This window comes from Astyanax mexicanus, chromosome 1, assembly GCF_023375975.1.
Source record: "Astyanax mexicanus isolate ESR-SI-001 chromosome 1, AstMex3_surface, whole genome shotgun sequence".
Lineage (NCBI taxonomy): Eukaryota > Metazoa > Chordata > Actinopteri > Characiformes > Acestrorhamphidae > Astyanax > Astyanax mexicanus.
This window is the reverse complement of record NC_064408.1, coordinates 76,293,655-76,316,312: the sequence shown is the minus strand read 5'-3', so window position 1 is coordinate 76,316,312 and position 22,658 is coordinate 76,293,655. Positions and strand designations below refer to the sequence as shown.

The 22,658-nt window shown below is 37.8% G+C and overlaps 3 protein-coding genes across 7 annotated transcripts in view; 1 reads left to right on the top strand and 2 right to left on the bottom strand.

The window, feature by feature from the left end:
- Positions 1-4,194, bottom strand: part of chrm5b (cholinergic receptor, muscarinic 5b) — an 11,751-nt gene extending 7,557 nt beyond the window's left edge. The window contains exon 1 of the mRNA XM_022685674.2: positions 3,814-4,194. The gene's annotated coding sequence lies outside the window, so the exon portion shown is untranslated. The remainder of the gene's footprint in view (positions 1-3,813) is intronic.
- aven (apoptosis, caspase activation inhibitor) overlaps positions 1-21,384 on the top strand; it is a 25,734-nt gene extending 4,350 nt beyond the window's left edge. Inside the window, exons 3-6 of one of the 2 annotated variants that reach the window (XM_022685682.2) lie at positions 17,866-17,936; positions 19,335-19,430; positions 19,508-19,817; positions 20,883-21,384. In XM_022685682.2, coding sequence (XP_022541403.2) covers positions 17,866-17,936; positions 19,335-19,430; positions 19,508-19,817; positions 20,883-21,040 — 635 coding nt within the window. In that variant the 3' untranslated portion in view covers positions 21,041-21,384. The remainder of the gene's footprint in view (positions 1-17,865; positions 17,937-19,334; positions 19,431-19,507; positions 19,818-20,882) is intronic. The other variant, XM_049483382.1, reaches the window with a different exon arrangement.
- ryr3 (ryanodine receptor 3) overlaps positions 21,295-22,658 on the bottom strand; it is a 108,797-nt gene continuing 107,433 nt past the window's right edge. For all 4 annotated transcript variants that reach the window (XM_049483365.1, XM_022685670.2, XM_049483375.1 and 1 more), the window contains one exon: positions 21,295-22,658. In XM_049483365.1, coding sequence (XP_049339322.1) covers positions 22,563-22,658 — 96 coding nt within the window. In that variant the 3' untranslated portion in view covers positions 21,295-22,562.

Genomic DNA, 22,658 nt, shown 5'->3' with positions numbered 1-22,658 from the left:
GAGCTTTCAGACCTCAAATAATACAAAGAAAACAAGTTCATATTCATAAAGTTTTAAGAGTTCAGAAAACAGTATTTGGTGGAATAGCCTTTATATATATATATATATATATATATATATATATATATATATATATATATATATATATATATATATATATATACATTTTTCTTGCATCTTGGCATGTTCTTCTCCACCAGTTTTACACACTGCTTTTGGATACAAATTCAAGCGGTTCAGCTTGGTTTGATGGCTTGTGATCATCCATCTTCTTCTTGATTTTATTCCAGATGTTTTCGATTTGGTAAAATTATAGAAACTCACCATTTCTAAGTGGTCTCTTATTTTTTTCCAGAGTTGTTCTACTATAATTACTATAATACTATAATTCTACAATATTTCCCACTGAGCCATCAGTCCCTTTCTCTGTAATTAGGACTTGAAGAATGACTAGGCTTTAACATGAGCATTTCAGTTAAACTTTCTACTTCACTACATGAAAAAACAAAAAGCTTTATTTTGATGTATTAGTTTTTTTTTAATTTCCTCTGATTTTGTTCCCATCGTTTTTTGATTAGAGGTGTGTATGATATATCTGGCTATTCTCTTTAAAATTGGTAATTCTGTCAGATCGAGCAATGATGTGTATTTATGAAAACATTGAGGGATCAGATGAAGTTCGTGATTATTTTTACTTTTATTGTTGCAATGGAACCTTCTGTGTGGTCCAAGGATAATGAATTTGACTAAATTGCGATAATGTAAATGTGTGATGACATAACGTAAATAATTGCCCCACTTGGCCAGCTTGATCTTCAGCATAGTAACAAATTTCTTTACCTCACTTTTCATCATTTTTATCGGCATTGGGATTAAATCCAGAGGAAGTGAGGGTGGTGTGGAGCTCCTACAGAAAAGCTCAGGTGGACCTATATGTCTTATTGGGCATGCTTGTCTTGGGGAGACCTGAGGGTAGTCTGCTCGACTAAGGTGCTCTAGCTTACAACTTACGGAAGGTGCTTCTCAGTCTAGCGCTGTTGGACAGATTTAAGTTTGCAAAGCAGCAGTGGATCCCAGTCTTAATGTCCAGGGCCCACATTCAAATGTGTTCTATTGGTGGAGGTACTGTATGAGCGGTTGACACATGCTCTTTGTAAAACCAGGAGAAAAAGCATGACAAGTCAGTGTTACTGTGTCTGAGTGTGTTTAAATAGTCATAAAACAACATTCTCAAGATTTTGAAGACTGGAGTAAGGTCTTAAAAAAGAAAACTGATGAGGAGAGCTGGACTTTAGCACTTTAATTGTATTTCTTAGTGCATATATACCCTTAAGCCGCATTTTCTTAGATTTCTTAGTCACAGAGCATAAGGGCTGTGTATTGGCAAGAATCTTGGCAATACGATTCATTTAATGATAGAGTGGTTACCATTCAAAAATATTTTAGTATAATGTGATACTGTAAGCACAGCAATTTTTTTTTTTTTTTTCATTTTAGAAACTGGTATTTATACGACGCATTTTTAAATAAGTTAAGAAAAAAAATATTTAAAAAGAGCTTAAGTCTACCAACATCTTTTTTGTATGTACACAATTAAAAATTGGTAGTGTGTTTTTTGAGAATCAAAACAGTGGCAAGACATAATATCACAGTACTTTGATATATCAGTATATTCTTACACCATACTGTGCATGGATGTAAAAATAGACACAGGTTTAACTTTTTGAGACAAAACACTTTCAGAGCGACACAGAAACTGAAAGCTTTAAATTATCTTCATCTTCTAGCTGAAGTAAAGAATGTAGGTTCATATTGAGACTCGATGTGAAGATGTTAAGAAAATCTGTGACGTGTAGTTTGGGTTTTACTTCATATCTGTGCCACGTCTTTTTCTGTGATTACTGTCTTTTTGCAAACTCTGTTTTTTGATTATCTATTTTTATCTTGTTCTGTTACCTATATTTTCGATATACTGAAAAAACTCTGATGTTCTCTATTAATCAGGTGAATGTAAACACACTCTGTGAGACTGGCCTCAGCCATTCAGTCCCATGTCTTGGCTGATTCTAAGGTGCTCCTCATGGGTGTGCGGGCACTTTTCATCCACTGTTAAGCACCACCTCTACTGAGAATTAGCTGTGATTATGTGTGTGGTGGATGACTGCCAGGGTTCCTGGTTACTCTGAATTTGTGAGATGAATGTGAATGTGTCTTGAGGAAATATAGTCTTATTGTCATTGTGACCGTTGTGGTACTCTTGGTCTGAAGTTTACACAGCATAGATCCATCCATGTCCATTCAAGTCATCTACTGCCCTCATAACTACATTTACAACTGTAACTAGTGATGACATGTTTAAGCAGGTGTTAACATTTCTAGTGATTTATGAGAGTAACTGAGTTGCATCTTTTTCTTTCATTATTAACATTTAATAACATTTCATTTTTCGCAAAATAGTCAGTGGGTACCTGCAAATGGGGCTGAATGATATTACTAAAATTTACATTACATTTGTTTATGAATTTCGGTCAATACAATATCATAATGCCCACCTACCATCTTCTGAAACAGTGAGTTTTGCCAATTCATGTAATTGTGCTGTTCATCATGATTTGGGACAGTGAACATGCAGTTACTGAACTGGGTTGGATAAAAGAGGAGTTAAGAAAAGACAGAACTGACTGAAGGGGTGGAGAACTGAGGGGTTGAGAGGTGTGTACACTAGGGAAAAACTTTTGATTGGTCTTTAATACTATGAGCTTCTGAACAGAGCATATTGGTGAAGTGAAAAATGTACAACAGGCGAATGGAGGTATAGCTTTCATGATTTAGCTGATCTCAATTACTTTAAAGGTGTAATTTCATTAGACACCATTTAGTACTTGCTCTTTTTAAAGTAAAATAAGGACTCATGACTAAATATTTTTATAAAACAGTTTAAAGGTGCTATTATGCTCTCCTTAAGTTCTTCACAATAGAATAGTTAATCTTAATAATTCTGCAGGTTATAATTGCCTTAATTTAAATTATTGACCAAGCCTACAGTCATTGCCTTGCTGCTGTAATTGTTGCCTTGTTGCTAGGGGTAGTGTGTGCTGGACAATGGCCTGCTTAATGGCTGAGGCTGTTTGGTGCCTTTGAACAGACCTGACACCCACACAGCTTTGAAACCAGACTGTGGCTTACTAAGAGAAGACTCTCCCCCGATTATATACTGTCTCAGAATGTTGCTGTTGAATTGCCTTAGATTTAATGTAATTTAAAATCTGTAGCTGAACTATTGTCATTAATTAATACATTAATGAATCAGGACAGTATCAGATATACACTTTTTGTTGAAAAATCTGAATTGTTGCTTTTTTTTTAAATGTATGTAATATCAGTGAGAAACCTGAGGAAGTTTAGTGATTTGCTTAAGATGATCCTTAAAGTAGAAAACAAAGTCTAGACTGTTAATAGGTAAAAAAAAAAAAAACATTGATGGTGTAATTAATATATAAACCAAGAGACATAATTTGTGACTTTCCTTTTTGGTGAATTAGCTTGCAGTAATCAATCTTGTGGTTAATAGTGATACAAATCAAAGGGAAAAAACACCACATTTCTCTGGTTAGAAATAAAATGTTTACTCCTTTAGTGGCTATAATTGTTTAAATAGTCGTTCTCAATCCCGCTCTGTTTAGAAAATACTTTTTTGTGGCTTACAAATCTATTGATCTATGATAAGAATCTGTGGATCTCTATCAGATGCTTTATCAGAATCCCTGTGTCCACTCCTGATTGCCTTCTGTAAAAGGAAAGTGAAATACTCACTGTCATCACTGTCCACTCATGACCCCTATCAGCCAGTCTATTCATCGCTGTGGTGATGAGGACACTCCAGCTGGTCTTCTTCATCACACTCTTCAGTTCGCAGAGTCCACCAAAACCGCCTTTTCTTCCAGGTGGAGATCCTGACCACACTTCACTGCTTTAATCCTCATGGCAGAGCTGCTTTTTTGGTGTGCTGAGGCAGTAGGCATCGTGGTGCCTTAACTTCATGGTGATGAAGAACAAAGGTGATGTGCTCTCAGCAGACGCAGATGCTCCTTGGCAGTAGAAGATGATGATGACGATGATGATGATGAGGTGCTCAGCTGCTCCTGCTGCTGCTGTGCATTTGTGTGTGTGGCTGCGCTGCTATACACAGATGTAGCTCTGACTGGCAGGGAGGAGGTCATTCCCACGGGGGCTGGGCTGTTCGTCATGATTTGGGACAGTGAACATGCAGTTACTGAACTGGGTTGGAGAAAAGAGGAGATAAGAAAAGACAGAACAGACTGAAGGGGTGGAGAACTGATAGGTTGAGAGGTGTGTACGCTAGGGATGGACTGATAACTTTTGATTGTTTTTTAATACCATGTAGTAGCGCACAATACAAATGAAATTTCATATCTATGTTGGATATCACAATATCGCTAAAACATGATAAATTTTTTTTTTAATAATTTATTTCTGATTTTTTCCCCCATTTTCTCCCAATTTGGTTATCTATTTGTCCCACCCCTTTGTGCACCCCATTACCAGTGGCACCTGTGACCCTAGGAGGATGTGGACGAGCACACGCCTCCTCCGACACTTGTGAAGTCAATCACCCCTTTTTTTGGAGCTGCTGCTGATGAATCATTGCCTGAGTAGTTAAAGCAGTAAAGCACAGCGGTTATGTTCCGATGCATCAGCTCACAGACACTTCGTGCCACCAGGCGCCACCTTTAAGCGTGATTAAGCGCGATGTACCCACCCGAAGGGAGCAGGACCAGTTGTGCTCCCTCTGAGTGCCGGCTCATAGTGGCAGCACATTAGACCACTGGACCGCACGGTGATAAATTAAAACATAATAAATGAATATGATTTAGCTGGTTCCAAATATTTGAAAGATGGTGTTGGGTTAGAAACGATTTAGTACTTTCCTTTCTTTGAAATACACAAGGTTGTATATGCATGCTTCACATAAAGTTGTTCTTCTACCCTCATTGCCTGCATCAATCAATAGAAGAAAACAGACAAAAAAAGGAGTAAATTAGGAAAAGCCCCAGTATATTAGGATTCATGACTTGGCTTGTGACTTCCCACTGCTGAGCTGTGAAGGGAGCATCATGGTACTGTTAGCTTTTCAGAGATAAGACGTTTGCATGTCATGAATATTCATGAGTGAGAGCCGAAATCCTGTCGTTCTTTCCTGCTCACTCCTCCACTGAACTACAACAGCCTGAAACAGGAACACCAGGGCACTTTCTCACAAAAAAACAACTTGCAGGGCATTCATTCATACTAGAGACAACCTCAAAATTAATGAAAGAAAAAAAAGATTAAATGAGACCTTTTAACAGGCTTTTTATTTTTCAATTCCACACAATATCACTCCACAGGCGCCACATATGATGTTTCAAATGACACATATTTAGTGATATTTTGATCAGTTACATTATGACAACCCACACAGAGCTGGATGTGTGTATAAACACTATACTGTGGTCCCAAAAAAAAAAAATCCAAAAAAGCTTTATCATTTGTTTCCTCTTCTATTGTTCGTGGCCCTGGGACCGTTGGACAGCATTCGCCTGGAACCCCTGTAGGCTTCCCATAGCTACTGCTTTTACTTTCTTAATTTTTAGAAATGATCAAATGTGTGAAATATGTCAACCTTAATCTGTTAGAGTATTGGATTTATTTATTTATTTATAATATTTATATATTTTTTTATTTTATTGTTTGAACAAAACCTTTCAGCACTGTCCAGAGGGGAAGGTAAATAATGAATTTAAGACTTTCTTAGCCTGTTTATTAAAATCACTCTCAGCTGTGCAGATCTTGTGCAGAGATTGGTGTCAGTAAATATCTGGCCTTCTACTGCTGGAGATATTGTGCACAAGGTAAAGTAGTATTCAGGCTCTAAAAGACCACTGAAGACCACTCACACAGCTAGCATCTTAAATCAACTTGTAGCCAAGATGACAGGCTTATGTAAGGCATTGTCATACTGTCCAGAATTTCCAGGCCTCAAAGTTTATTGATCATAATGAGGTTGTAATGGAGGATATGAGGCATTTAAAGCACCCAGGAGAACTAATAATGAGGGACATAGATATACAGTGACAGCTTTTGCCGGCACTTTTTTTTTCTACTTCTTACGCTTGCGGTCACATACTATTCTCTGGATCTGAGCTGACACAACTTGGACCTTATCCTCTATATATAATGAACCTGGTGTTGATGTCATTAACTCAGTTTTCCTTATGTGCCGTGGCTGACCTTGTTTCACTGTCGGCAGGGGTTCGAGACAGCTGAGCTTCTGCATGTCCTGCGGTAGGGAAAAGGTAGTATGATTGATAGCCAGTGACAGCACATTTCTCCTCCTCTTGCTCAGCACTTCAGCCTTCCCGCCGCGGTCCGTGGCCCTGATTCTGTCTGCTCCACCAGCTGGGCCTTCCATCACATAACCTCAGCATGCTTTAAAGTGGCTGCTGCTCAGCAAGCTCAACTAAACCACAGTTTATTGGATTTGACAAAATAAGCATTTCACTGCATCTCCTGCTAAGGGCTGGGCAATATATTGTAAATATTGATAAATTACAATGTCTCCCAAAAGTACGGACACCTATTTTATATTTCATTTATTTTAATGGTAAAACACTGTAGAAATTAAACTTAATTTAGATATAATTTAGAGTTGTCAGTGCTTTGTCAAATTCATACTGCTTGTATAGCAGTATGAATTTACTGTCCTCTGTAAATAATTCAACACACAGCCATTAATGTCTGAATAGCTGGCAACTCAGTACACCTCAAAGTGAACAGGCCATAGGAAGGTTGCTAACACCCTGGGGCAGAATGATCGACCCTGGGGGAGCAGGCCTTCCCAGGGTCGATCAAAGAGTCCATGTGTTCAGCATCATATCCTGTGGTGCCAGAATTGTTGCAGAGGTTGAAGACAGCACAATAACGACCCCAAACACATTTCCAAGATGACAAGTGCTGAGGAAGCTCAAGATGGACTGGCCAAGCATGTCTCAGACCTGAACCCAAACCCAACTGAGCACCTGTAGGTTATCCTCTAGCAGAAGATGGGATGAGTCCAAGGCCTCTAACATCCACCAGGTCTGTGATGTCATGGAGTAGTGAAAGAGGATTCCAGTAGCAGCATATGCAGCTCTGGTGAATTTAATGCCCACGTAGGTTTAGGCAGTGCTAGATGAAAATGGTGGTAACACAAAATATAGACACTTTGGTCGCAATTTGGGCACGTTCACTGTGGGGTGTACTCACATTCTGTTGTGGTGTCAACTATGTAGACATTATGAATAAATTAAGAGCAAATCTATACTGCTCTGTTATATAAGCTGTACACTGACCGCTCTAAGTTTTATCCAAGTTTAATTTCCAAGTTTTGTCCCAAAAATATATATATAATAAAATATTTACAGAAATGTAAAGGGTGTACCACCCATATCTTAGTGTCACCCCTGCTACATAGGTAAGCATTGTGTGGAAATTATTTGGTTTCTGGAGGGATGATACTTAACAATGTAGACTTAACAATAAGTCATTAATGTAATGTAATATGTAACGTGGCAAAGTTACGACAAGATTCTACCACCTCAAACAGCATAATCCAGTGTAGTCACTAGTTTAAATTATATTTTGTATTGATTTTTCTTTCAAGCATATCCAGATGCATTTTTAGTCCATTTTCAGCCCTACTCTTTGTCCTTCTCTTAATCTTTTAATGCTCATAATGCTTTACTTATTTTTTATAAGACCTTTTACAACTAATACTTTCAAAAAGCAGCTTTACAGAGATCCATGTCCAAGCATATTTTTAGCAATCAATAGAAACAGTGGCAAGGATAAACTTTCCCAGATAAGGAAGAAGCTAGGGGCTGAATAATATGTCCGACATTTATATCACAATATATTTCGTAATTTCGATTGATGCGATAAAATTCCAATACCAGTGTGAACAGTATAAAAGCCACCACCCTTTGCCCTTTACCCAATGAAAGAGCTGTAAAATTATTTAAAAATAATTTTCTGATGCACAGTACATAAATACATATTAGCAGTGGCAAATTCTTTTTTAAAAATTCTATTCAAATACTCTTTAAATGCGTAGTACAGTGATGTACATAATTGTTTTTAAATCATTTAAAAATGATTAAAGAAAAATGATCTCGATACAATAAAATATCAATATATTGTACTGCTTTAGGATAAACCAAGACTCAAAGGGATAACAGAAGAACCCTAGCAGAGCGTAGCAGTCAAAGTTTCTGGTACACAACACCACTGCCAATCAAGGCAACAGTGACTGGCTGATTAAAAGCTGAGGTGCCAGATAATTTATTGAAACAGCCATCCAGCTTCTCTCAGTCCAATAATGCATGCGCTCTGAAAGTCTGTCCACTGAGCAGGATGTCTTTGGATATTGCATACAGTAATATCTAGCAGTCTGTGTTCTCTCACAAATAGGTATATTTTATCAGACCACACATATGGTGTTCTGTTTCGCAGCAATCCTGGGTGCACTATTGTTAATAAATCTATTTTTTTTGCCAAGGAATATACATCATATCTCAAAAGCCTGGTAATAATAGTTGCCGGATGGCTGCTTGTCTGGACTGGACTCTATCTCTACCACCCCTTAACCCACATGTTGCCAGAACTGTCTATTGTCTGTGTATTGCATATGTGCTGAGGTTTTTTTATGGTCCCATACTGTGCTTCCTTAGGAGCACAGTATGGGGTATGCTGTTTTTTTCTCCTCTCCTTTCCCATTGTACCCCTCTTAATTTCCTATTCTCTGTCTTCCTGTCATGTAACCCCCCCCCCCCTTTTGTGGACAGGTTGATGGTTAATTTGACCAGTCTCTGTACTTGTACTGTGGCTGTGTGACAATAAAGCTTGATTGATTGATTGATAATCTGTTTGTCATCTCTAGGCTCTGTTCTGATCGTTTTCAAAGGCGACGTCTCTAAAGAACGTCAGACATTCTTAGTTTCTCACAAAGTGATACTACATTTAAACATTTAAATAGATTTAATGTACACATGTATACATCATATGGGACATATACATGACCTGATCTTCTGATGTTGAATAAAAACAAGTGTTCATATTTGTGATGCGTGCCTGTGTTTATTTCTCATCCTCAACGGAGAAAATAATTGGTCCACATCTGTGTGTTTGTCCACCCACACAGTAGCAGAATGTCATTACTCTGATGATAGGTATGAGTTGTAACTGCAGCGTTAATGGGCCATTATGCTTCCGCTGTACTTAAGCCCTGTCTAGTGGAACAGTCATTTTAAAGGCAGTTTATTTACCCATCTGCATGTTGTCAGTTCCACTTGTTAGTTTTTATCTTGTAGACTTCAGGCACATTATCAGCTCTGTGAGAGCAGCAATTATGCCTCAAGTGTGATGCACTGCACACATTCTGTTGTTATGCTATTGTGTACTGAGGGAAGAAGTCACTTCCTGTAGATTGTCTTCACACTTTAATCTTTATATTTCCTAAATTTATACAAACAGACTCTGAAAAATTATAGGTTCTTTTCCTCTAAGTCTCTGTGGAATCGTTCTTTAGTGATGCACTGCTGATGTCCCTGCTCCTTGCCTGCTGTATTAACCTGAGCTTCACCTCCCTCTTAATCCATTTAAGATAGATTAGGACTTGATTTGCTCCTGGAAAAATACATGACTGTCAGTCAGAGTACACTCACTTGTCATATCCATTACACATGAGGATCACAGTGGTAAATGAGACGTGGACAGTCATTGTAAAGTAACAGATGGGCCTGTCACGGTCACATTTTTGGACAATACAGTGGCTCGAAACCTTTTCACATTTTGTCACCTTACAACCACAGATTTAATTGTATTTGTTTGAGATTTAATTGACGTAATAGACCAACACAAAGTAGCATATCATTTTCAAGTGAAACAAAAATGCTACATGTTTTCAAAATTTTAATAGAATAAAAATCATGAAAGTGTTACATGCAAAAGTATTTACCCCCACCCTATATTAGGGCTGCAGCGAATGGTTATTTTGGTAGTCGACTAATCTGATTGATTGTTATTTTTTCTTTTAGTTTATTAGTCACCGATTATTTCTGCCATGTCTTCCATCTCCGAAAACTACAGAAACAGCTGTGTATTTATCACCATCCATCTACTCTGACCAGCTTCCCTGTGTCTAGTGAAGAAAATTATCCCCACAGTATAAAGCTAAACCATGTTTTACAGTGGGGATTGGGGGGAACAGGGGGGAACTTTGGAACAGCACCTTCTTCCACATGTTTACTGTGTTTGTCTTCTTGCCACTTGCCATAAAGGCCAGATTTGTGAAGTACACGACTTTGTCCTGAGTTGTCCTGTGGGCAGATTTTCTTACCTGAGCTGTAGATTTCTGCAACTCCTCCGGAGTGACCATGGACCTCTGTGCTGCTTCTCTGACCAATTTTTTACAAGGATTTGTTTTTTCCAAAATTTAATATTTAGGCTTTTTTTTGGACATCAGCTTCTGATCCATTTCCAATCTTTTTTCGATTTGTTGTAGCGAAACTCCTCCTGTTCTCTAGTTGCCATCAACACAGATGAATCCCAAGAATGCAGGAAACTTTACTAGCTTTATTAGCTTCATTATTTATTGAAAGACAAAGATTGGATTAGATCAGATCGGCAGACAGTCAGAATTAAAATATTCAAATTAGATCTGAGGGCAAACATATGTGACAGAGACATTCCTATTAATTACAATCATTATGAGTCACAGTGTTCAGTAACCTCTTTCTAGGGCAGAGGCATTGTGGTGGTACGTCTGATGCATTCTGATGGAGATAATTGAGGCGAGTTGATGTTTAAATTGGGTGACAGACCACAGTGTACAGTTATTGTAGAAGCACAGTCGGGTGTACTATTGGTCCCAGTGGCTTTGTGAGCATTCACTGTTTGGAGAGTCTTCCATGTGTGTAGTCAGATAGGGAAAGCAGCTGGTCACTGCAGTGGGAAATTGACTGATATGTAAATTAGTTATCTGAAGCTGTAGAGCTGGGCATACTGCAGGCTGGAATCTTCGCCTTTACTGATTTTTATATTGTTGGCCTTTTTTTTGTATAAGTTTGGGCTTTAAACTCTGCTTGTTTTTGAATTCTCCCTTTTCTGACACACTCGAGGAGATGATGATTGTGCATATTTGTAGAACCAGCTATACTAGAGGGAGAAATGGTTATAGTATAGTTTCCCTGTGAGCTTCTGGTTTAGATAAAACACTGTATAGATTTAGTGCAATTAATGTATTTTTCCCACTATAAGGCGCACTTAAAATCCTTTAATTTTTCCAAAAAATTGACCGTACGCCTTATAATTCAGTACGTCTTATGTATAATTTTTACCAGTCAGGTTGTAAAGAGCAATAAATCCACGCCACTGAAGTACAGCGTTATACAGGAGTTTCAGTTTAGATTTCCAACACTGAGACTGGAGCAGGATTAGCATTAACCCCTAACCGTGATAAGCGCTAGCTCTTTCGCCATTCAGAGGCAAGCATATCTGACTGTAGCCTGCGTATTGACAGTGTTAAAACAAGCTACGTGGGATGAACCACTCGCTAATATCACAGTGGCTTACCAGAACACTTAGGGTTCCTCGGTGTAGCACTGTTTGTTAATGCTAGCGGTTAGCTGCTAATGCTAATGCAGCTCTACCCAGCCTTAGTGGAAACCTGGAAATCTAAGCTTCCTGTAAATAAACAGAAGCAATTTATTTACAATTAGTTTTCCGGAGAGAAATCAGTGTAGATTAACATCCAGTGCTCGTTTGTTTCTTTTAAGAATTACAGTTTTGTTAACTTAACGTAGCTTAGCTTTACAGGTTTTGCCACACAGCGATAAGATCTGCTGAATTAGAAGGAAAACATGCCGACACCCCAGTTTATTACTAGCAGTGAATAATGCACCTTACAACCGGTGCACCTTATGTATGAAAATAGACCAAAAAATAGACTATTATTGATGGTGCACTTTAAAATCAGCTGTAATTTGGAATACTGTTATACTGTTCCCAGACTCATTATACTCAAATGATAATGACTTTGCTACGTTTCTTGTTGCCAGTGTTCATAGTTTAACATACTGACGTGCAGTAGGCCTAAGCTCCTGCTGAATAGTGTTTTTAAATAGACAGAGTGACGTGGTGAGGTGTGTTGGGTCTGTGCTCCTGTACAGGCAATGTATGTCGACTGTGTGATTGAACCTGTCAGTCAAAGCTACACCCATGTAGGGTTAATGACATCTCTTGTTTATTCTACAGCTAATTGTTCTCTGAATGTTTGTTCGTGGTTGTCTCCTCCACCTCAGCTTTTGCCTTTTGAATAGAAATTTAGAGCAGTGAATCAATAAGCTCAGACAAAAAAAAATCTATGTTTAAACAGAGGTAGAAGACTTGAATTTGTGCTGCTGTTGATTCATCAGCACTTTTACAGCATGGAACATATGGAAATAGTGTTGTGTATTGGCAAAAATTTGGTTATCACAATACAGAGGGTACAATTTAATATTTAATAAGTGACTTTTTGTGGGATCTGAAGGTTACAGCACTGCTATCTAGTGGCTGGGGTTTAAACACAACATGACACAACAATAAATGAACCACTGTTTGACACCAGACTTTATATATAATAATATATTTAATATATATTATACATATAATATATAATATATTTATATTTATAGTAATAGTATCCATTGTTATATTTGTTGGACTTATCATACAATTTATGGAAATTAATGTAATAAATCTACTTAATGTGAATGAGCTCTTATTTCAACTCTGTTTCAAAACAGTGTTTTTATTATATTTCCTTTATTTTTATTTATTTTATATACTATGCTATTGTGTTATCATTATGTTACTGGCAAAATGGTCTTAAAATAACAATAATATTGTTTATCACAATTATATTATTTTGGGGACAGTATATTGTCCTACTATTATATAGACCTACTTTTTGTTAATATCACTGATTCATCTGTCTGATTTTCTTAATATAAGTGAGCAGAGAATGTCTGTTCATTGTCCTGCTTGGTGTAAAATCTGTAGAAACAGATGATTTTAAATTCCGAGAGCTCTGCGGAAAGCATGTTCACTGTCAGATACTCAAATTTCTTTGAATGTGTGGAATAAATAACTGTCGGCTGTTGTCATGCATGGTTGGCCTAAGATTTATTTATTTATATTTCTTTTTTCTAAATGCAATTAGCGCTGAGTGATTTATTTTGACGGCTCAGTCTGTTCCAGAGTTGCTCAGTGTTAATTGCTTCGGGCTTGACTTGTGTTCAAGAGCCGTGACAAAAGCAAATTAACTAGCTGTTTCCATCAGCAGCCTCTAGCCTCTCTCAATAGGGCTCTGTTTAATGACTGTGAGGGTAGCTTGGGGAAATGGTCAGCACCCTGTTTTAATGGCCTCGGATGTCTGTGGCCTCCATCATTCCATAGGTCATCTGTAGTTTGTATGTTTTACTGTTTCATGTGCCGGTGTCATCTCTGGCCCAGAAACAGACCTAAAGGAACTCTGAAGGGAGTTACTTAGGCTGCTTATTCCTAATCCTAATTTAAAGTAACATATTGTTGACAGTAGTTATTATTGTGATTACTCTGGTTGCTCTTCTTTTTCCAGTTCAGTCTTCTTTTGCTTTTTATGCTATATTCTCGCCTCATTTCATCTCGCAACTTTTAAAACACTATTTTATCTGCAGATAGTTCAGTTTGATTTGTAGGATGTTTCTTTTATATGTGGCGTTTCCAGGTAACAGCATGTTTTTGCAGGGTTTTTTTCCTGTAGGAAAAAATACAAAAAACCTGTATGGATTAAAAAGTAACAATGATACAAATACCCTTGTAACACCCAACCAACCTCATCGAGTACCACAGCAACATCTGAGCAACCATCTGTGATGCCATAGGAACAACCTAGCCACCGCTTAGCACTGTAGCACTATAGACCGTTTCAATGAGGAAAACAATAACAAAGCTAATGCGCATGTCTGTTCCTTCGGCGCTTCCCGTGGCACTATTTTCAAGTATACAGCTGTCAAAATGAGAGCGCATATTTCCCGAAAACAGAGCAAACATATGGTCAGAAATTAGTAAAAAGTGATCAAACCTCTTTTCCTGATCCTTTTGATAAGGTTTTAAGAGGGAAGTTTTTTCTCTGATTTAAAAAGCTTGACAGAGGTGACCCACCTAGATGTGAATCACTACCTTGTTGAAACGGAGGCAGTGAAAGTGCACCGCAGTTTGGGCGCATGTAATCACTTTCTCAGTGGAAAAGTTGGGAATATTTGTTCCTATGGTAGAGAAGGCATCACTATAGTGTATGGTGAGGTTGGAGCAAGTCAGACGCTGTCCAACACGTACTCTGCATGGTTGATAGCTAAGAAGGGGGGAGAAGTTGTGAGCGGACACAGTAACTGCATGGCAGGTCAGCAGTGTGAAAAACGAAAGCAGACGTGTTTACTATGGAGGACCAAAAATGACATAAGTATAAATAAATAAATGTTTAAATAAATAAATGAATAAATAAATAAATGTTGACATAAATAAATACACATATAAATGAATAAATAAATATATAAATAAGAAATGTATTTATTAATTAATTTATTTACCTATACAATTATTTGTGCATGTGTTTATTTATTTATATATTTATTTATTCATTTAAATGTGCATTTATTTATATATTTATTCATTTCAACATTCATTTATTTATTCATTTATTTATTTATATATTTATACATTTATATGTGTATTTATTTATACTTATGTAATTTTTGGTCCTCCATAGTTTACTGGTTTAAAGAACAATTCGACCTGATTTTCAATGTTTGTGACTCTCAGATTAGGTAAAGTTTGCATTCATGTTAAATTAAGTTACGTCCACTGTTTTGAACGCTGTTTACCGCTGAACGGAAGTGTCCTAGGAACAGCGACGTCACTTCCTACGCTCATGAATATTCCTCTGAAACGGTCTATAGCAACACTCGCAACCACCTATTTATAAAATGTTGGATAAAAAAAATTGAATAAAATGTAACAATTATACAGCACAGGTAACAAAAAACAAAAACAAAGACGAATAAGATGGAACACTATTAAAGATGAGAAGAAAAAAACAATAACACAAAGTGAATGAACTGGCTAATTATACTCATAAACTCATAATTTAATAAAGTGTTTAGTTAGCTGAGAAGACGTATGTTAATGTGTCTCAAAAACAGTTTAGGATGTAAGGAAATTTGAGAATAAATTACACAGCAGGCTTAAAAGACGCTGGCCCTCGTGGGTCAGTTTCCGTGGCTTTGTCGTTGCAGTGGATCATTTTAAGAAGCATCTGAATGTCATCTTCGGTCTCCTGTTGTCTCTCGCTGGGTGGCTGGACAGTAGTTTCCTCTGCAAATTCTGCCATTTATTCTTCTTTAGAAGTCCCGGTTATTGTAGACGATAGCAAAAGCATGATGTCATTATATATTAGTCACACCTCATCGATTATTCAAAACAAAGAGCGCAGAATGCAAATTTCTCAACCTTTCCTTTCTTAGCAGCATTGCTGTGAAGAGTTCATCCTATTCATCAACAAAAGTGTTACCGAGCTCATTCTTTAAAGTGACAGCCTACTACAAGTAAAAAGTTTCCTTACTGAAATTCTATTCAATTCATTTTAATTTTAGGTCATGTTATATGTTATTGATTTGTGTGGTATAGTTTTGGTGACATGTCTGAACTGAGATGGTGTTTCTAGTGTGCGTTCTTCAATATTCTGTATCTGTGTCTGAATTTTTTATCAAGAAAATCAGCTTCCTAACTAAAGCTGCAGTGTAGCTCCACCCAAAATTTGCCATTTCAGTTTGTTGATTAATAATCTCAGCATGTAAAAACATAATTCAATTATACTTTGACCACTTATATTAAAGATTATTATGGTTTCTTTCTGGAACATGTAGCATTAGGACTTGCAGTATTGTGAAGCAAAACAAAACAAACAAAAAAATACATATATATACATATATAGTTTATTAGTTTTTTTTTTTTTTTAATGTGCCAAAACAGAAGCAAAGCCCCATTTAGATCAATCAAAAATGCAATCTAATGTTTTGTTTTTTATTGAGAAGCCTTCTGGCAGGTTCTTCATGTAAATATTATCTTTTTAAAAACATTAAAACTGTAAATTGATTTATTGAATTAATCTATATAGTAGGGATGCACCAATGGGCCGATATCCCATATTACATGTGTATATATGCCGGTGCCGATTTACAGCTTTCGCACGTATTTAGCTAACTGGTCTTGCATAGACTTCTACCCATTCAGCTGCTACTTAGCTGTATATCTCACATCACTAGTGATGCCTCAACACAAGGAGGGTGAAGACTAGCACATGCCTCCTCCAATACTTCTGAAGTCAGCCACAGCCTCTTCTCCAATTGCCTCTCATGCATCATTGCCGAGTAGCATCACAGCGCACAGTTCTGTTACAATACATCAGCTCACAGACGCCTTGTGCTGATTAACCTCACCTTTTGGAGGGATGTGGGGACAGAACGCCATCTACCCACCCACAGAGAGCAAGGCCAATTGCGCTCTCTCAGGGCTCCGGCAGCTGATGGCAAGCTGCATGACCAGGATTCAAACAAACGATCTCCTGATCATAGTGGCAACGCTTTAGACCGCTGGACCACTCGGTGCCCGAACCCTGTTTTTTATTTTTTTTTATTAACAGGTTAAATAAAACAATATATATATATATATATATATATATATATATATATATATATATATATATATATATTGAAACTAATAAAAATGTATAAACGATAGGTTAAATTAATACATAGCATGGCCAGTGTCAGTCAATTCTAGTAGCTCAGCCAGCGTCACGTGGTCCTTTTCCAGCATATAATAAATATGCCAGCAAATATTGGTTTGAAATTTTGCCCAAATCAGCCAATTATTCTAAAAAAGCAATTATATGTTATAAACAATATAATTCTGCTATCACCGAGCATCCCTAATATATTGTGTGTTTGTGGCATTTTTTGTGTGACAATGACATCGATTCTGTTATGAATTGCTACATGCGTGTGAACGAAGGAGAGAAGTGACAAACAGTAAAACCCACAGGAAATCTTTATTAAGAATGCCCTAATGCGTAACTGCGACAGCGTTTACTTTTACTAATTCCTTACAAAAATGTTCAAAAGTAAGGAGGTGTAAGGTTTGTTGTTTGATTAATTGGTTGTCTTTTAGAAACATCCATCTAAAACCTAGTACATCAAGCTCCTCTCCCCCTGCTGTGAAATGAAGAAGAAACATTAGAAAGATAAAAGCGTTTGTGTCCACTTGACCCCCTGCTCCCACACTGTGCATCCATCAGCTACATAACCAACTGCAGTTGGCAAGTGAGCTTCAGCAGAAAGGCTGCTTTTGAGGCGAGGGAGACGAGTGTGTGCTCTGTGATCTGTCCTCGTCCTCTCTCGCACAGCTGCGCGTGACACACCAGCTGTGTCTTTCTCCTGCTGTCGTCTCGTGCTGCTGCCTTGTAGAGTTGATATGGCTTTCCACCGCAGGAGAAGAGGCTGCAGCAGCCACAGTAACTGCAGGCCTGTCCTTACAAATACTGATGTCAGATGGCTGTATTACTCTCATGGTGTTATGAACACTGTATTAAATAGTAGAAAACTACAGTAGGTGTGTTTTGTATCTGTGGGTGATGTATTATCATCAAGACATATTTATTAATGTCAGTTTCTGTTACTTTGTTTTTAGGAGACTCCTTCACACAGTTCAGGTTCTCTGAGGAGAAGGACTGGGAGATGGACTTACTAGTAGTCAATCAGGTAGATGCTCATCTACACACACACACATACATATATAAACTAGCATTTGCTACAGTTCAGTACCATCTACAATGATTGGAACCCACAGAGAGCAGGAAGGCTATTGAAAACATCTAGTCTGCTCCAGTGAAACTCACTTTGTCTTCTTACTCTAAAGAATACTTAATTTAAGATTTATCATGATATTTTTCTTGTAATCAAGTAGCATATTTTTTGCACTATAAGACGCGCTCTATCAATAAACATCTATTTTCATACATAAGTCGCACCGGATTATAAGGCTCATCATGCAACACTAGTAAGGCACAGGAGTGTCGCCATATTTTTCTTTTAATTTAGCAGAAGTAAAGCTAAGCTAAGTAAACAAAACTGTTTCTTAGGGAAAAAAGAGCTCTGGACGTGAATCTTCAGATTTCTCTCCTGAAAACTCTATTTGGATGAGTGAAGCGCTTCCGTTTATTTAAAGTGAGCTTAGGTTTCCAGATATTCACTATAGCTGGGTGCAGCAGCATAAGCAGGTAACCTCTAGCGCTGGCCACGGTTAGTGGCTAATGCCGCCAGATAGAGCTACACTAAGGAACCCTGAGTGTTGCTGTGAGCCAGGGTGATATTAGCTAGCCTTTTCTCCCACTTTGCTTGTTTTAACAAGATAAACACGCAGGTTACAGTCCGATATACTCATCTCTGAACGACGAAAGAGCTAGAGCTTAGCATGTTTAGCGGTTAATGATAATACTGCTCTAGCTTCTGTGCTGGAGAACTAAACTGAAACTCCTGTATAACGCTGCACTTCAGTGAAGTGCCTTTACTGCTCCTTACAACCTGACTGCTAAAATTCATACGTAAGGCGCACCAGATTAAAAAACGCACAGACATTTTTTGAAAAAATTAAAGGATTTTAAAGTGCAAAAAATACGGTATACATGGATAAATTCATGATTACATTTTTTAATGCTGATAACTTACTGTATTTTTGGAAGGGGACAGTAAAAATAATCTAGTGTGTTTTAAACCTGGCAGACTAGATTCTTTTTTACTGTATTATAATATTTCAGCGTAGTTCTGCTGCTTTTTAAAGTAGAATATTGTAATGTGCTGTGTTACTGAGCTTAACTGAGAGTTTTAATGTAGAAAATGAAGGCTATTCTAGCTCCATATTCCACATTCGAGAGAGAGAGAGAGAGAGAGATATGAGGGATGTGTGTGTGTGTGGGACAGCAGCATAAACATCAACTGTAAGTGTTGTTGTGTAATGGTGATAAATAAATAAAATGAATAAACAGTAAATGCGTCACCAGGTTCTGTTAGCGAGATTTTGTCACGTGACTACTTTGCATTGAAAAAAAATCAACATGCTAAAGTTTCCAGATGAACTGCATGTTGACTGACCTTCTACAGGTACCTGCTATGTTTGTGAATTTGGAAGCTTTAGCCCAGTCTCTTCAGGAACTGCCGCTGCACAAGAGACTCAACCTGGAGGCGGAGCTTACTCAGGTATTAATAATACCACAGATTTAATAGAAAAATATTTGTGTACCTGTTACATAACATGGGCTGCTTTTGTCTTTCAGGTAACAGCCCCTGTGGAACTCCCCTCAGTGGGCACTCTGCACAAATTAGATGCTAAAGTTGTAGGTGGGTTTAAGCCTCCTGCAGCTCCTTGTACGGGTCGAGAGCCGGCTTTGGGAGTTCCCTGCCCTGTTAAACCTGTTTCAGGCACCGGCTCTTTCTCCCAGGCCTCCACTGCTGTCATAGACCCTGAGAATGAAGAGGAGGAACTGGATATTCTTCTAGGTCTGCAGAAACCCGTCACAGAGCTTTCTTTATCAGAGCCCACAACATCAAATACAGCAGATGAGGAGTCAGCAAGTCCAGAGAAAGGTGAGAATAAAGTGAACAGGATAAGAGTAGAGAGAGGCCATTATGATGCGTATGGGATTGTGTGGATATGATCAGAACTTAAAGGACCTTGACCAACTGCATGTTTCATTTACAAAGACAGTATAATATTTTTGATCGCAGTTTTAAAATGTGCCAATACTGGTGCACTGTTTATTCCAATTTATCAAACCTTATAAAAAAAAAAACTTTAAAAACAATCCGTTTATACACCTGGTCACTTTGAGTCCTCAGTATCAGAATTATATCTGGATAAGACACATTCTAACAGATACAAATCTAATCACTAAAACCACTTCAGTAGGTGATCTGAGACGCATTTGAGACACGTGTAAATTCATTAATCTTTCCAAGAAGCATTCTACTTCCCATTACAACCAAAACACCAGTAATAATAGCTAAGCCATGAGCAAATTTTGCAAAGACTATATATTTTGGCTTATCTAGATCGTATCCAGTTTGATTTTTAATTTAACTCCTAGAAACCACAGGAAATCAGATTTCTGCAAATCAGCTCCAAGCCACATTTGAAGGTTGTTTGAAATGTGTTTACAATTGTATTTGTACAGATGCATCTCAGTCTGGATGCTCTCGCCATTTAAATCATTGTGTTGTTTGAGTTACCCACACATAAGACAAGAAATAACCACATCAAATCCACAGTAATGAAATTGCAGGGGCCCAAGAAGAGCAACAAGGTTGATTACTGATGAAATTTGACATGGAAAACCATCCAGAAAGTTTTAATGTCCGGACATGCAAATCTAATCTGATCTGATCAGAAATCAGATTTTCCAGCAGTCTGAACACATAACCTAACTGGAGATGCGTTTGTCTTTTAAGTGTGAATGTACATGGCTACAATCTTAACAGGATACAATCCAGATACTAATCACATGAAGTGACCAGGTATAAATTGGATCTTGTGAAGTGTTTTGTGAAGAAGTTAAGTGTTGTTGCTATATATTTACATTTATGTGCCACTCTGCATGAGTAGAAGGGATAAAATAAACTCATAAGTGTTTTTGCTGATTTTGCTTTCATCAGCATCAGCTGTTAAAGAAAAGGATGAAGATGTGGTTGACGTTGACGAGGCTGAGAGGAGTCAGCAGACAGCAGAAGAGTTAAAGCCCAAAAGTGACTCAGTAAAGAAGGAGATAACTGAAGAGGATCTGGAAGACTGGCTAGACAGCATGATCTCCTGAAGCAGCAGAGGTAGTGCTGAAATGGGATTGGCATTCTGGACAGCGACACTAATAGCTTTAAAGGTGTGCCAAATCCTGCTGGTAACGGCTCATCTCTGAGCTGCCAACAACTTTCAACTGTCTGGATAAACAACACCTAATGGCCTGCTACTGACTACTGGCTAAAGTTTATAATTTTAAACCAACAGGAGGAAAGTGTTCTTTAAAATGTTTGAACTGTTGTACAGCATGTTCCAAAACTGCTCCAACACGGATTATCAGTGCAGTAAATGAGGTGGGATTTATTGCATTGCTTACTTTATTGTTTTTCCCTTTCCCCAAATAAAATACATTTCAATTCACAAGTGGCCATACAATAGTGGTTGATGATTTTGTTTCATTTTCATCCAGTACATTTGTTACTGTAATATCCTTAGCATTGGATTCTCTTATGGAGATGTTCGGCCAAGCATGTTTCTGCTATTAAAAAGAAACTTAATGTAACAGCAGTTGTGTTCTGTACTTAAAACAACTCATTTCACAAAACTATACTAGGTTAAGACTGCCTGTCGTTCTAAACTAAAGTACAGGCTCTCTGCACATATGAGATTTGCATAGGTTTCATCATAAGGCACTTTGACTCTTGAGAAGTTCCTCTAATGCAGTGTTTCTCAATCCTGGTTCTGGAGGCACCCTACTCTGCACATTTTAGAGGTTTTCCTGCTTTAACACTCCCAGTGCTTTTTAATAAGCAATTGAATCAGGTATGTTGGGAACAGGGAAAGCACTAAAATGTGAGGACCAGGGTTGAGAAACACTGCTTTAGTGGACTCAAGGATCTATATTCTGTTCTGCATTCAGTTCCTCATCCTGCAGTTTGGTTAGCCATCTCAAAAGGCATTGTACATTCTACATCGTGTTCTTTGTCATAAGACGAGCTTAAGTCTTTAGTTCTGCATCAGTGAATACCAAGAAAGTCATTTTGTGCATATTTTGTGTCAAGACATTCACTAAAATAACTCACATTGAAGGAATACTTAACTCAAAAATACTAACGCTGCTTGTACTGAAAGGTTACTAGTAATTAAGACACTAAAAGGTCCAGACAAGCTTTCACACCATTGATAGCCATGCTCATTCACTGTCAGCGTTTTTGGATGAAGTGTTCCTGTAATGTCTGTTCACACGTCTCTTTGTGCAGCTTGTGAGATTCAGAAGATGAAAAAGGAAGCAAAACATCAAAAGAACTACTGTTCTTCAAAATATATCGTACATGATGTTTTGGCAGATTGGACGTTGTGTGTGTCCTTGTGTGTTTACATTATTTTGTGTTCACATTTTTCATATATATTCGTTTTTTTTGGCTTGATGTTTTTTCGCTTTATCCAAAGTGAAGTTCTTAGTCTCAAGTCTTGTAGTCGTGCTTTTGAATCAGTAAGGAAATGTAAGCAGCATGTGATTTGGAGCTAGTTTGAGGTTCTTGTTCAGGTTGGAGTTTTCTCTCGTTCTCTGGTGTTTGGGCTGAGGGCTGTAACGGTTCCCTTTAGCCCAGCTGGTCCTCATATTGCTTGCGGAAACAGTCTCCAGCAGGGAAGAAGTCCCAGCATCTCTCCTGATACATCTTCCAAACATAAGACTC